Source organism: Acinonyx jubatus, chromosome D4, assembly GCF_027475565.1.
Source record: "Acinonyx jubatus isolate Ajub_Pintada_27869175 chromosome D4, VMU_Ajub_asm_v1.0, whole genome shotgun sequence".
NCBI classification, from domain to species: Eukaryota; Metazoa; Chordata; class Mammalia; order Carnivora; family Felidae; genus Acinonyx; species Acinonyx jubatus.
In genome coordinates this window covers 79,165,179-79,180,308 of record NC_069391.1, presented here as the reverse complement: position 1 = coordinate 79,180,308, position 15,130 = coordinate 79,165,179, and the positions used below count along the sequence as shown (strand labels likewise).

The window sequence follows — 15,130 nt, the reverse complement described above, 5'->3', positions numbered from 1 at the left end:
GTTTTGAACACATTTTAGTGATGTGTCCCTGAGACAGCCAAATGTCAGTTGGAAATCAGACATGACTGACCTGTGCCAGATGCAGATTCGGGTGTCATGAGCAACCAAAGCAAAAAGGTCAGTGTTGGTATATTTACAGCTTACCCAAAGATGACAGGTTACTGTCTGAGGACCCCAAGGGTTCTGTTTCCCTTGGCTGTAAAGTATATCTGGATAGTCAGTCCCAAATTAAACAATTTAAAACCTAATCATCTGCTCATTATTTAGATATGATATTCTTCTAATCAATAGAATAGATTACTACATGTACATCTGGTATATGACATTAAAAGTTAATTAGAATAGGATGTTTTTTTATATCACTACCATTAGAAAATTTTGAGGATTTCCACTTTGAAATGGTACTCTCAATAATTACTGGCCTTAATCAACTACTCAGCTTCTGACCAAGGTTTTTTGCTCTCTCAAATGTTTAAGTGATGCTAAACTCTTTAAATTATAGCACACTTAGGTCTTTACAGGATCCTCTCAGCATCGTAAATGGGAAGTATTTGTTAAACTTTCACGTGGATCACATCAGGGTAAAGCATCTGGGCACTATATTACATAGTGAAAATACCCAAGTGCCTTGTAAGCACAACATGAGGCAAATACTTATCACTTGAGGGTGGGAATAAATACTAAATATCATGAAAACCGGTGTTCCTAAATGGCTTTTGCTTTAGTTGATCTGTATCATTTTAAATTGGGCCAAATATCATAAACAGTATTTTACCACCTAATTCGTATGAAATGCCCAATAGGACATTCTACCAGCACTGTGAACTGAGAGAAGAAAGGAAGTATGCTTCTTAACCCACAGAAGCATATCATCTAATGTGTACATCCCTAATAGGTACTAACGATTGGAAAGAAGGTGAGAGGGAAGGAGGGAGGGAAGGGACAAGGACACAGGGATCAAGTCCATCATTGTAGTTACTCAGATTGTATGCACATGCATGTGTTGGTATATATGCCTGGGTGTGTATAAATGGGACCCGGTATGTAATCCTGAATGTGTCTGCTTTCCTTTTTAAGAATTTTTCTTTAATGTTTATTTTTGAGACAGCGAGGGTGAAAGGGGGAGGAACAGAGAGGGAGACAGAGAATCTGAAGCAGGCTCTGCACTGCCAGTGCAAAGCCAGACGTGGGGCTTGAACCCAGCAACCACGAGATCATGACCTGAGCTAAAGTCAGACACTCAACTGACTGAGCCACCCAGGCGCCCCTGTGTCTGCTTTTTTAATCACAAATTACTTTTTGTGATGACAGGTTTTACCTAAAACTGACATTTCTCACTTGTATTTCTCAGCATTCCATCCTTCACCCTGTAAGTCACATGAACTGATTTTGTTAAGGCCTAGGAACCTACCTTGAAACTTGAATGGACCCTGTTGTTATAAAATATACCCAACGGAGTGAGTTCTGGTTTTGCTAAGAGCTGCAATCCACTGGATTCTCCAGTAGGTTCCTTGTGGAATAAATACCATATTCCAGCATCCTGTAATTAAAAGGGTGAGATCATTAAAAGCCTTATTTTATAAAGCCACCCTATGAAATGGCTTCAATAGACTAAGTGCTTCAGAAACAAAAATGGATCTTTTTAAAAAAATTTTCTTAAGTTTATTTATTTTGAGAGTGAGAGAGAAAGAGGCAGCGTGAGCAGGGGAAGGCAGAGAGAGAGAGAGAGAGAAAGAAAGAGAAAGAGAAAGAGAGAGAGAGAGAGAGAGAGAGAGAGAATCCCAAGCAGGCTCCACACTGTCAGTGCAGAGCCTGACATGGGGCTCAAACCCACAAAACCATGAGATCATGACCTGAGCCAAAACCAAAAGTTAGACACTTAACTGACTGAGTCACCCAGGCGCCCCAAAAATGAGTCTTTTTAACACTAATTTTTCATTGTCTCAGGCTCAGAATGGACTATAAAAACTTGTGCACTCACCTAGCACGCACTTTCAGAGCCATTATAATCATGTTTTTAAAAAACAAATTTACTTCTGCTTGCAGTGTTCGATAGAAATAAATGGCTGAGGCCAAAACTCATTTTCAAAACATAACTCTCCCATCGTTATCTACTTTAATAAGTTATGCAGAGTTAGAACCAAACAAGGCTGCCTGCCTTCCATGTGACCAGGACAGCACGGCCTTTTAGCAATATGAGGGTTTTTCTGTTTACCTCCAAACCTGATCAATAGATGAGTCATATTCATTAAACAACTATCTGCCAACACGCAGAGCTCACTGACTTCTTTCAAACAACTCCAATGCCCTTCCTGTCCCGAGGCAAATTTTTGCCAAAGAAAAAAAAACCACCACACGCATGAATCAGGATGCTGTCTCAGTCTGGATCCTGTCTGTTCAATTTCAGTATTCCTGACCTCAACAGGAGCAGCAGAACAGTTTAAACATCTTTGATACTCAAAATGAGCTATAAAAGTCAAAATGAAATGATATTAATTTCCATGACCATTTTTTTATTTTACATTAAAAAATTTTTTTAAGATTTATTTTTGAGAGACAGAGAATATGAGCAGGGGAGGGGCAGAGAGAGAGAGGGAGGGAGACACAGAATCTGAAGCCGGCTCCAGGCTCTGAGCTGTCAGCACAGAGCCCGAGGAAAGGCTCAAACTCAGGGAACTGTGAGATCATGACCTGAGCCTAAGTCAGAAGCCTAACTGACTGAGCCACCCAGGTGCTTTTATTTTACATTTTAATTAAAAACCAGCCCAATGCTAAAAACAGCTTCACATAGAAGAACGTGGATTGAATGGGATGTTCCAACGTAAACATACAGTCCCAAAGTATGCTACAGATTCAAATTTGGCAAATATTTGTTTAGAGCCCACTGTGTGCCAGGTGTATAGTAAGACTATTCTCAAAAAATTCAGAGTGTAAGGAGAAAGAGAGAACAAAAATATACATACTAGGTACTACATTACAATTAATTACAAAGCTCTGCAGGAGCACAGAGAGATGCATTGTGGAAAGCATATACACCTACACACAAAAATGAAGGTAACATTTAACATTTTTCCACGATAGAGGAACTACCCTGAAAAAATGTGTTTGCCACCTCTACTTTGGGGGGCACAAAACAGACCACAGAAGAAGATCTGGAGGCTCTATACCATGGCCTTAAAAGCAGAGGGTAGAAGCGAACCCTCCCAGGATGCAACGGGAGTCTGGGGAAGGGGCAACATGGGGGGTAGCTGCTCTTTCCTGTTAAACACTGTGGTGTCAAAACAGGTAAAGGGAGCTCTGTAAAAAGGCAGTGGAAACGTACAAGAAGAAAGAGTTTGATTTATTTTGGGAGGAAAACCCTTGCCAAAACATGAGCTTCGCCGGGACAGTTTCTCTAGAAAGAAAAGAAAGAACTCACAGAACGAAAAGGAAGAAGAACGAACACGGGGTGGAAAACAAGAGACCCGCTTCTTCGTTTCTCACACGAGCCCCAGGAAGGGTTTCTGGCAGCCTCACCTTACGTTTTTTCATCAACTATTTGCAACTTGTTTTCATCTTCACTGTTCACTTGAAACGTACCACAGGTCAGAAGATGATCCCGGGTTGAGGCTGCATATCAAACTCGCATCTTTACCCCTAGAACTCCCCCTTCTAATTAGGAACTCTCAACACAAACCCCGATAGATTGCTCAACAAACATCAGATGAAAAATGAATGAATGAATGAAACCTGAAACGATTAATTGCCCAGGTCTCTACCCTGTCAAGTAAGAATTTTACATTTTATGTTTTTAAGGAAAATCGCAGAGGTCAATTCCACCATCACCCAGAGACGCCCGTGTTTTAGTTATCGGGAAGAAATACTTCCTTCAACTTATCTTTCACTTGGTCCTGGGAAACAATGCTAGGTATGTCTTTAATTTAATTATTTCATTTTAATAGTCACGATATATAAATATGAATATTTAGGTGTTGGTGTAAAGCTCCTATTTCTCTACTGTGGTTTTCAGCACAGATATAATCATGATAGTATAATGTCTTCAGGATTCACTTTTATATTATAAGCTAACAGTTTTAAATCACACTCAATTATGAATGTAAATTTCTCCAGCTTTCTTCAGGAATTATTTCTGCCATCCAAAAATAGTTCACTTATTGTCTTGAGTTATACTTGTGTGTGTGCGTGGCTCTGAAATAATTCAAGGCACATAGTAATATAAAGTACAGAGTTGGGTTGACCTGCTTTGCCAAGGAGATAAAACCCCTAAGTGTGGATGATCCCTGCATTTAACAAAAAGACATATCCTTTGACCAGCATGACTGCTGTCATAATGTTCTACAGAATAATCCATTCCTATAAAGAAAAGCCAAGGCTTTCTTTGTTCATCAGAATTAAAAACTAAAATGATCAGGGGCGCCTGGGTGGTGCAGTCAGTTAAGCTTCTCACTTCATCTGATCTCACCATTCGTGAGTTTGAGCCTCACATCGGGCTCTGTGCTGACAGCTCGGAGCCTGGATCCTGCTTTCGGATTCTGGGTCTCCCTCTCTCTCTGCCCCTCCCCCACTGGTACTCTGTGTGACTCTCTCTCAATAATAAATAAACATTAAAAAAAAAACCTGAAACGATCAGTTACTCGGACACACATGACTTAAACAGAAGTCAGAAAGATTGCAAATGACACACTAAAAATATACTCTGAAGGTACAATAAACCCACATATTTAAGACATATCAGTGGACATATCAGTCCACTCTTTTCTTCCATTTGGCATCTGTTTTACCACGCTCATAAATACTAACTGGCATGAATGATTTGGAAGAAACAGAAGAACCATCAACTGTATCCTCCTTTCAACAAAACAGGCAGTAGCAGAAAACAAAGCCATGCTTGAGTAAGACAGTCACACGTTACCTTACATCCATATAATATCCAAAATACTTATAAACACGAATACAAAACAGCTGAAAGCATCTAATATTACTTACCTGTGAGCCTGCAGCCGCATTACTAATCAGGTTATTGTTGGGATGAGCAATCCAGAAAGTCGAAACAGCCCTGCAAGGCATTTTTTAAAGTGATTTAAACATCAGTCAATGAAAAAATCCTGCCCGCTAAAAATGTCCTCCAAAACATCTTCTCCCCAGAGTCAAAGGCCTTGAGCACCACACATGAGGTTTTCTCTCTGCCAGATACTCACATGCAGTCCGTGGCGGGCACAGGGACATAATTTCCAAACACTTTTTCTCGCATGGCAGTGCACATGGAATTATTCCTATCAGTGGGGAGGAGGGTGCCGGGTTTGGTGAGGAGTCCCAGATTGTGGAACAAAGTATTTCTCTGTTCAATACCATCTTCCAAAAAGAAACAATGACCCAGTGTGTCAAATCCAATTGTGTCTTTTATCTGCAGAAACACAAGCGTATCATGTCACTGGTAACACGAACGACTGTGGTGTTAGTGACGAGGCTATCCATGTAGCATGCTCAGTACAAATGCAAAGAGACGTTTTAATCTTCACCGGAAGGGCAAAGTCAAGTGTCAGGTTTTATTGATCTCTTAAGAGAATACAGGAAAACATTGGAATTCTCGGTACAAGCAGGAGAGAGTAAGGGATGCGGGACAAGAGCCGACTTCTCTCAAATTGAGAAGTTGGGACAATGGAAGACAGTTAACGCTTCCGACAACATGCATCGACGTGACAAGAGGCTACATACCAGCAGGCCATTTGTTCCGTGCACAGTGATGCACCTTGAGAAGCTGTGATGAATAGACAAGCCATCCACAAATGTCGCGTGTCTGTACCCTCCCTTGTGATCCACGTCCCCACACAGGTGAAAATGAACAGGATACCGCCCCAGATGCTGCTGACCCATGTGTCTCAGCTCCACATAGGACAGATGCACTGAAGTAAAATTTTTCTTTATCTATAAGACAAGATAATTGGAATCACACTGATAGGCTTTGGAATATTTTTTTAAAAAATTGTTTTTTACATTTATTTATCTTTGAGAAACAGACTGAGACAAAGCGTGAGCGGGGGAGGGGCAGAGAGAGAAGGAGACACAGAATCCGAAGCAGGCTCCAGGCTCTGAGCAAGCGGTCAGCACAGAGCCTGATGCGGGGCTTGGACCCACAAACTGTGAGATCATGACCTGAGCCAAAGTCAGACACTCAACCGACTGAGCCACCCAGGCGCCCCTAGGCTTTGTAATATTAAGGTAGCAAAAAAAAAAAAAAAAAAAAAAAAAAAAAAATAATATATATATATATATATATATATATACAGTTCTAATAGAAAATATCTGAAGGAGAACACATATTAAAACTTTTCTTTTCTTTGGCACCTTGCTTTCTAGGATCTCCAGTTACTAATTTAGCAAGTGCTGCTGCTTCTTTTTTTGGTTTTGTTTTTTTGTTTGTTTGTTTGTTTGTTTGTTTTAAGTAATCTCTATATAATCTCTATACCCAAAGTGGAACTCAAACTCTTGACCCTAAGGATCTGGAGTCACATGCTCTACTGACTAAGCCAGACACAAGTGCCAGCAAATGCTTCTTAACTAAGTGAATACTTTCAAGAGCCATAAAAATGGCCTCTCATAAGAATACAAAGACATGTAACCAGGAAAGCCACAGGAATGATTTGTCTATATAATATGAATTGATTTCTTCAAATATTTTGGCCATTTCCAGTCTTATCTTGTTCTTTGATTTCTATAAGCTCCACTATAGTTTGATAGTTATTTGTAAATCTTTCTCAATGTTTTAGTTAACACATAATATTATTTACTTCAATTCTTTTTAAAACTTTCTCTGGGACCCACAATTTGAGCATAAATTAAAAAAAAAAATTTTTAATGTATGTTTATTTTTGAGAGAGAGAGAGAGAGAGAGAGAGAGAGAGAGAGAAAGAGCACAAGCCAGGGAGGGGCAGAGAGGAAGACACAGAATCTGAAGCAGGCTCCAGGTTCCAAGCCGTCAGCACAAAGCCCTACTCGGACTTCGAACTCAGGTCAGATCATGACCTGAGCTGATCCAACTGAGCCACCCAGGCACCCCAGAGCATAAATTTTTAAACACCGGATTTTTAATCATACTGTTAAAAATAAAAGAATAACACTGACCAACATTTCCTAAAACAGTGTGACAGAAATGTTGCTAACAACCATAACCTACTGAGTGTACAAAAGACAGATTTTAAAACACATGTAGCCAAAATGCAGCCCAGAAGGCCAATCAGCTAGTACACAGTGCAATGCTTATCATATACTGAGTGCTCAATACTTCTATATAAATAAAAATCTACATATAAAAGTATGTGTAGATTACTATTGCTTACCTTTTCATAATATCAAGGTATTTTTTTTAAGTTTATTTATTTATTTTGAGGGAGAGAGATCATGAGTGGGCGAGGGGAAGGGGGGGGAGACAGAGAGAGAGAGAGAGAGACAGAGAGAGAGAGAGAGAATCCCAAGCAGGCTCCATGCTATCATCGCAGACCCAATGTGTGGCTTAAACCCACAAACTGTGGGATTGTGACAAGCTGAAATCAAGAGTTGGATGCTTAACCGACTGAGCCACCCAGACGCCCTCATACATGGAGATTGCATGCATGGATACCAAGACTCTTTGTTTTTTTATCTCTATGTGGTTCTTCTCAGTGTAAATTGATTTAATTCTTCATGGGACAAAATGGTTTATGGCTCCAGGTCAACTAAATGAAGATATAACTTTCTCTTTCAAATCTGAAAAATCTCCTCACTGTCACTAAATAAAGAAAACACAATTTCTTTTTAATATCCATATAGATCTCATCCCCAAACTTGAAAGTTTCGGGGTGCTTGGGTGGGTCAGTTGATGAAGTCTCTGACTTGGGCTCAGGTCATGATCTCGCGGTTGGTGAATTTAAGCCCCACGTCGGACTCTGTGCTGACAGCTCGGAGCCTGGAGCTGGCTTCAGATTCTGTGTCTCCCCCTCTCTCTGCCCCTCCCCAACTCATGCTCTCTTTCTCTCTCTAAAAAAAAAAAAAAAAAAAAAAAAAAAAAAAAAAAAAATTCAAAAAAATTCAAAACTTGGAAGTTTTTTCAAACACGTATTTAGCAACCAAGGAGCTCCTTAAATCTTTTTGCCTACCATGACATGTCCCCCAAAGGTGTCATAATCAAAGAACTGGCACTGGTTTCCAGCGTAGCATGAGTCTTCCATTTCTCCTCGGATCACAACATTCCGGGTGAGAATTCCGACCTCTGCTCTCATGTCTACACCATCAGTGATCTCACCCATGTGCAGGAACTGAGGGGCTTCTGATTGATGTGGACAAGAGACAAAAAATATTAAAAAAAAAAAAAAAAAAAGAAAACAGGAAACATATCAAAAAGACAGTCCTCTAACCACAGAATATAAGGAAGCAAGGCTGTTAAAGATCCTCAGTGTCAAAACCACACACAGACAAGGAGCTTAATCCTCTCCTGGATGGCACCAATATTCTGGAATCTACCTAAGTATCCACTCCCTCTCTCTTTCTTTCATTCTCTCTGGTTCCTGCCCATATGCTCTAGTTCTAATCCCTTGAGGACACATGAAGACTGAAATGCATGGTGAATCCAGATTAAAAGGAATGGTTTTGTAGATGTTGATAATGGGGTATCAAGTTGTTTTTGCTTTTACTTCAAACCTAAAGTAACATCCATTTAAACATTAGCAGTGCAAACATTACCAAGATTTTATAACATTTCATAAAATAAAATATCTTATTTTAATATTGATAAGCATTCTTTTAAATGTCCACCTTTATTGGAAGTTTAGAAACCCTTTAATAATGAGCTTTTCTCTGATGTTTTTATTACGTAAACTCAGGAAGGAAAAATACAAATAAATCAAGCAGTTAAGATCGTGGGAGATTCATTATCATGTAGACTTGTTAACAAGAGTGGGAATTTCCAAACAAAATTAATGCCAGATGGTATCATAGTTTTTTGGGTTTTGTTTTCCGCTTATGCTCTATAGTGTCAAGAAGGAAAAGCACAACACTGAGTGAAGCAGACACCAAGTCCCAAGTGAGCCAATCATCCTATTTTTTTTTAAAGCAAACCACAAAGCTCTAAATTACCCATGAGTGTGTGCCTATTAAAAAGGTACTGTAAGCTCTCTTGTTTTATATCATAATTGTATATAATCTTGAGTACAGAAGGAAAATGATGTAAATAAGTGAAATGAATAATAAATTCCATAATTAAGGAAACACACGAACAAGCTTTGCCTATTACCTGCCTCAGGATAAGTGGCTGGTAAATGTCAGCCCTTCTTCCTAAATATGGCTTACAATACGGATCTCACTGCATATTCCTTTCATTCAAAAAACATTAGTCAAGACTGTGATTTAAAAAATGTATTGTACGAAAATACCTTTTTGGTTCTATTTTAAGTATTAGTGAAATGTTTGTTTTTGTTTTGCCAAGAAAGTAGGCACTCAAAAATCATGAGATTTTTTAAAAATTTTCTTTTAATGTTTATTTTAGAGAGAGACAGAACACAAGCAGGGGAGGGGCAAAGAGAGAGGGAGATAACAGCATGTGAAGCAGGCTCCAGGCTCTGAGCTGTCAGCACAGAGCCCGACGTGGGGCTCCAACCCACAAACTGTGAGATCATGACCTGAGCCGAAGTCCAAAGTTCAACCAACTGAGCCACTCAGGTGCCCCATGAGATTAGTTTTTTTAATTAAGAAGAGAAAGACTTCTATTTAAATATGAATCAGTTGATAATTGGCATTATTATTATTTGATAGCAGAAAATTAACAAGAAGTTGGATATGATCTTGGAGAAAAAAAAACAATCCATGTAGTTGCTATATATATATACATATACATATAAATATATCTATAATTTTTTTTTAACAAAGAAATAGCACAGAACACTAATTTGCCTGCAATACTACTGTTCAATGAGTACTATACTTTTTATCTAACATCCTCTGGGATCTAGTGTTCAAAGCACCCCACTGCTAAGATCTTCGATATCAAGATGATGATGGTGATGGTGATAATGCCTTGGGATGGGAGTGGTGGAAGGGGATCCAGGAATGAAAAGCCAAGAGAAGAGCGTTTGCCAAGAAGCATTCTAAGCAGTCGGATACCTTTGACTTTGACCTGGAAACGGCTGCACTCTGGACAGGGGAGAAGAGTGAACTCCTCTGCTTGGTACATAGAATAGTCTGTGCTTGCAACCACAATCTGGTCTCCAGGTTTCCAGCTACTAACATCATCCAGCAGATGAAGCTTTACTCCATCCACAACCTCCACCCGGAAACCTGAAAGAGAAACACCTAAAGGAAAAAGCAAGGAAGAAAATGATACATCAAAGGCATTTTTTTCCCGTAAAATCAATTTTCTCACTGATTCACATCAAAAGTTAAGACAGACACAAGTCAGTATGATTTCACCAGTGCTAACCATGTGCCAGTCATTCCGCAGATACTACTAATAAAAAGATGAACATGTACATCCCTGACTTCCAGGGTAGAGAGCCCCAGCACCCCGAACCATGATGAGACAGAAAATGTCACGCTTCGGTACCATTTCTTTTATAATTTTGAAGAAGCCTCTCGATCCCCAGATCTTTTGCTATACTTCAACTCAGTGCTAAAACTGGGGTATCTGGGTGGCTCAGTTGGTTAAGCGCCCAACTCTTGGTTTCAGCTCAGGTCATGATCTCACAGTTCACGAGTTCGAGCCCAGCGTCGGGCTTTGTGCTGACAGCTCAGAGCCTGGAGCCTGCTTCGGATTCAGTGTCTCCCTCTCTCTCTGCTCCTCTCCTGCTCACACACTCTCTCTCTCCCAAAAAATAAACATTAAAAAAAAAGAATAAAAGCTTGCCTCTGGCAATCTCTCTTTTCTGTACCTTTGCTCAAGCTTCATTCTTCAGTTACAGCGTCCTTCCACTCTTAATTTACCAACCAAGATACTATCCATCTTACAAAAGTCATGCAAATCTTTTTCTTTTTTTTCAAGTTTATTTAAGTAACCTCCACCCAACGTGGGGCTCGAACTCACAACCCCAAGATCAAGAGCCACAAGCTCAACCGACTGAGCCAGTCAGGTGCCCCAAGATCAGACTAATCTTTAAAGACTTCCCAAACATCCTTGCTGGAAGCAACCTCTTTCTCCAGTATCCTTATTTTAGTGCTCCCTCTGGTGTTATCCACACCTTTCCAATGGAAGAACAGCTCCCTTCTTTGGAAGGTACATCTGTGAAGGCAGCAGAGTCCGTCCACCTGTGTATTCACTCCTCTTGCAAACTCAAAGATTTTTGCTGAAGAGATGAACATTCCCACTATGACCTGCAATGTCCCCCAGAGGTCACATGATAGATCCCCTGTCCAACTTGGCTCCTTCCCTGTGACTATATCAACTATGCAGTCTACACAACCCAGGGACTACTAATCACTGATCTCTCCTAATACCTCCTTTTAAAACTCAAAGTTGATTCCCAATTAGGCAGACAAAACCTGAAAAGTTGATCCAACATCTTAACTTACTCTTTTACATGCAACCAAGTGTAGAAGCATTTCCTGGCTCTAAATCATCTGTGATAAAATCTGCCATAAACCAAAGGTCGATTTAATGTAAATGTATACACACTAGATGCAAGCCACTTCATGCGACCGGTGGAGAAGGAAAAACAGCGCATCGCAAAGGTATCTGTGCACTCGTATCTGTACTCCACAACCATCCTTGCAGTTAACCACAACACTATTCGGGGGCTACTTTAAGATACTGACACCATGGGTCAATGACAGGAGTGAAGAAACACATTTATTTACTCAAGTTAGAGGAATCAAAAAGCGGGACATTCGGGCAGGGCACAAGGAATACTACAGACATCCTTACAATCTGGAGCCAGCTCTCCTGATACAACCTGGCCATAACAAGTCTTAGATTCTGTTCCTTGAGATGCCAACATACCATGCATTTGTTTTTGCAAAGTACCAAAAGAAAAGTACCTTAAAAAATGTAAAGTAGCTTTCTTTTTTATATGTTTCTTGCATCCAGATACTAAAGCCTATAAAGTAATTCGGTTTAAATAAAAATAGTAATAATGACTCTAATAACAACAGCCGATAGTCGCTGGGACTTTACTCGCATAATAAATAACCTTTTATTGGGGTGCCCGGGTTGCTCAGTTGGTTAAGCATCTGACTTTAGCTTGGGTCAAGATCTTGTGGTCTGTGAGTTCGAGCCCTGGATCATGCTCTGTGCTGACAGCTCAGAGCCTGGAGCCTGCTTAGGATTCTGTGTCTCCCTCTCTCTGTCCCTCCCCCATCACACTCTGTTTCTCTCTCTCAAAAATAAATAAACATTTAAAAAATTATTTAAAAAAAACCCTTTCATCAAAACAACTTTGAGAGGGGTAGCTGGCTGGCTCAGTCAATACAGCATGCAACTCCTGATCAGAGTCATGAGTTCAAGCCCCACAATGGGCACAGAGCCTACTTGAAAAAAATTAAAAATAAAAATAAACAACTTTGAGAGGCAGAAACCATTTTGTGTACTAAAGCTGAAGAAATCTGAAAGAAGTCAGGGAGTCTGGAGAACAGCTAAAAAAATGTTACAGCCCACAAATGAATGCTCATTTAACTCCAGAGCCCAGTTTCCTAACTTCTTTATTATTCTGCCTTTCCAAGAATCCCAACAGGCAGGGTAAACACAAAGACAATCAAGAAGCTCAACAACAATGATTATCACTGACCAAATTTTCAGATTTTACCCCCAAAAATTTATCTAAAAAACAACTAAGAAACATTAATTTTTTTCACACAAAATTTAAAAAAATGCTTTCTAAAAAAGAGGACTGTTAGACAAATCCGTTTCAACTTAGAAGATCATTAGAATTTGTTTTTAAAGAAAAAAGTCAGAAAGTTAGATGGGAAAGATCTGCATTATTCAATAATTTCTCACTTTTTCCTAGCTTTAGATGAAAATCCTGCCTAAGATTTCCTCCCATTAACACTAGTGAATTGGAAATAAGGGAGGAAATATGCTCATCCTTCTTGCTTCCTGGAGAGAATTTCCACCTCTTCCAGAAAGTAAGAGTCATTGCAAACACGGGCCTCAATATCCTACGATAGCTAGAATGTACCCTCTTCCAGAAATGAGTAGTCACTGAGAATGTGGAAACGAAAACAAAATTTTCCACAGAGGAAATGTTGACTCGAGGTTTGTCAGTAATTATCCTCTGCATGAACTCTCACTGGAAGCGTTTCCACTAAACCCTTCATGCAGGTTCAAATTCTTGCTAAGAAATGCTTCTCAGCCACCTATGCTTTTTGCCGGAGGCAACCATGATGGGGTAGAAAGCAGTAGTCTTGGGGCACCCGGGTGGCTCAGTCAGTTTAGCGTCTGACTCTTGGTTTGAGCTCAGGTCATGATCTCATGGTGTGTGGAATCAAGCCCCACATCGGGCTCCATGCTGACAGTGGGGAGCCTGCTTGGGATCCCTCTCTCCCTCTCTCTGCCCCTCCCCGCTCTCTCTGTCTTGAAATAAACAAATAAGCTTAAAAAAGAAAAAGAAAAAAAGCAAGCAAGCAAGCAGTTGTCTTGGAGGCAGAAAGCGGAGGCTCGATTCTTGCATCATCATCCATAACAGCTACCATTTCCTCACCCCAGGCCCAGAAGGCCGCTTAGAAGCAACATGTCAAAGTCTCTGTTACATACCAGGAACTCTATTTACCTGTTTCTTTTAGAGCAAAAGACTTTCTCCCTTTAATTACAAAGATACAAGACACATGGTTATAACCCAAGTCATGTATGGATCGCCGGTAAAAGAGCTAACACCGTATGCTAACTATGCACACTGTGCGAAGAACTTCACATCTTTCACATCTGATATTCACAGCGGCCCTGTGTGGTCGTTTCTCTTATTATCCCCACTTTTGAGATGAGGAAACCGAAGATTAGGAAGTTAAAGTCACACAGTAAGGGAAAGAGCTGGATGATGAACCCAGGCATTCTGTCTGCAGAAATCCATCTAAGTAAACATTTTCCTACATTGCTGCTCGAAACAGAGATGTGAGCCCTAAAATAAACCTTTATGGGTAATAATGCACTTCCGAATTACTCATGTCATGTTAATTTCGGCATACTATTTGGTTGGAAAAGAAAGGCAGAGGGCAAGTACAAGAGGCTGCCAATCCATACTGGGCGCCAAAAAATCTGGCAGCAACATAGGTAAGTAAACACCCTTTTTTTAATGTTTACTTTTGAGGGACAGACGGGGGGGGGGGGGAGGGGAGACACTGAATCTGAAGCAGGCTCCAGGCTCTGAGCTGTCAGCACAGAGTCGGACACAGGGCTCGAACTCGCAAACCAGGAGATCATGACCTGAGCCAAAGTCAAACACTCAACCGACTGAGCCACCCAGGAGCCCCAGTAAATAAACATCCTTAAAGAAACAAGTCAGGAGTACCCAAAACACCCAGTGCTAGGCATTATTTAACAAATTATACTTCTTCTAAAAGGTGGATTCAAATATAAATCATGTTAAAGAAAATGTAAAGACTTAAGATAACTGAATAAAATGTTATTTAAAGAGAGGGAAACAGGTTGAAACAAAATGAACACTAGAGAAGAAAATATATACAAGATAAAAATTACTAGATTATGTGCACAAAAATAATCATCTCTGAATGACAGGATTAAAGCTTAATTTTTACTTTGTACTTTTCTGATCTGTTTGCAAGACATACGTATTAGTTGGATCATCAAGGAATAACTGCTAAGAAAACGGGAGGTTTGTTTGTATAGCCTGTGTCTAAAAGTAATATCTGCTGACATGTCTACATGAAGAGAAGATCCAAAGTACAAAATCATGTTCACTGTCACAGAGCACAACCAAAGGCAGCTCACCCTGTCACATTTAGATTGGTCCAACTGGTACCAAATCCAGGAGACAAATCCATTTCTTTTTGTTTGTTTGTTTTTAATGTCTACTTATTTATTTATTTTGAAAGAGAGAGAGAGAGAGAGAGGTAGGGAGAGGCAGAGAGCGATGAAGAGAGGAATCCCAAGCAGGCTCTGCACTGTCAGTGCAGAGCCCAACATGGGGCTCGATCTCATAAACCACGGGATCATGACTTG

General features: G+C 40.1%; 1 protein-coding gene across 2 annotated transcripts in view; it reads right to left on the bottom strand.

Moving 5' to 3' along the window:
• Nucleotides 1-15,130, bottom strand: part of CEMIP2 (cell migration inducing hyaluronidase 2) — an 85,307-nt gene that overhangs the window by 37,507 nt on the left and 32,670 nt on the right. For both annotated transcript variants that reach the window (XM_027041044.2, XM_027041043.2), the window contains exons 6-11: nt 10,132-10,320; nt 8,133-8,302; nt 5,716-5,925; nt 5,199-5,404; nt 4,987-5,056; nt 1,412-1,540 (exon numbers count right to left, since the gene is read on the bottom strand). In XM_027041044.2, the coding sequence (XP_026896845.2) occupies nt 1,412-1,540; nt 4,987-5,056; nt 5,199-5,404; nt 5,716-5,925; nt 8,133-8,302; nt 10,132-10,320 (974 nt within the window). The remainder of the gene's footprint in view (nt 1-1,411; nt 1,541-4,986; nt 5,057-5,198; nt 5,405-5,715; nt 5,926-8,132; nt 8,303-10,131; nt 10,321-15,130) is intronic.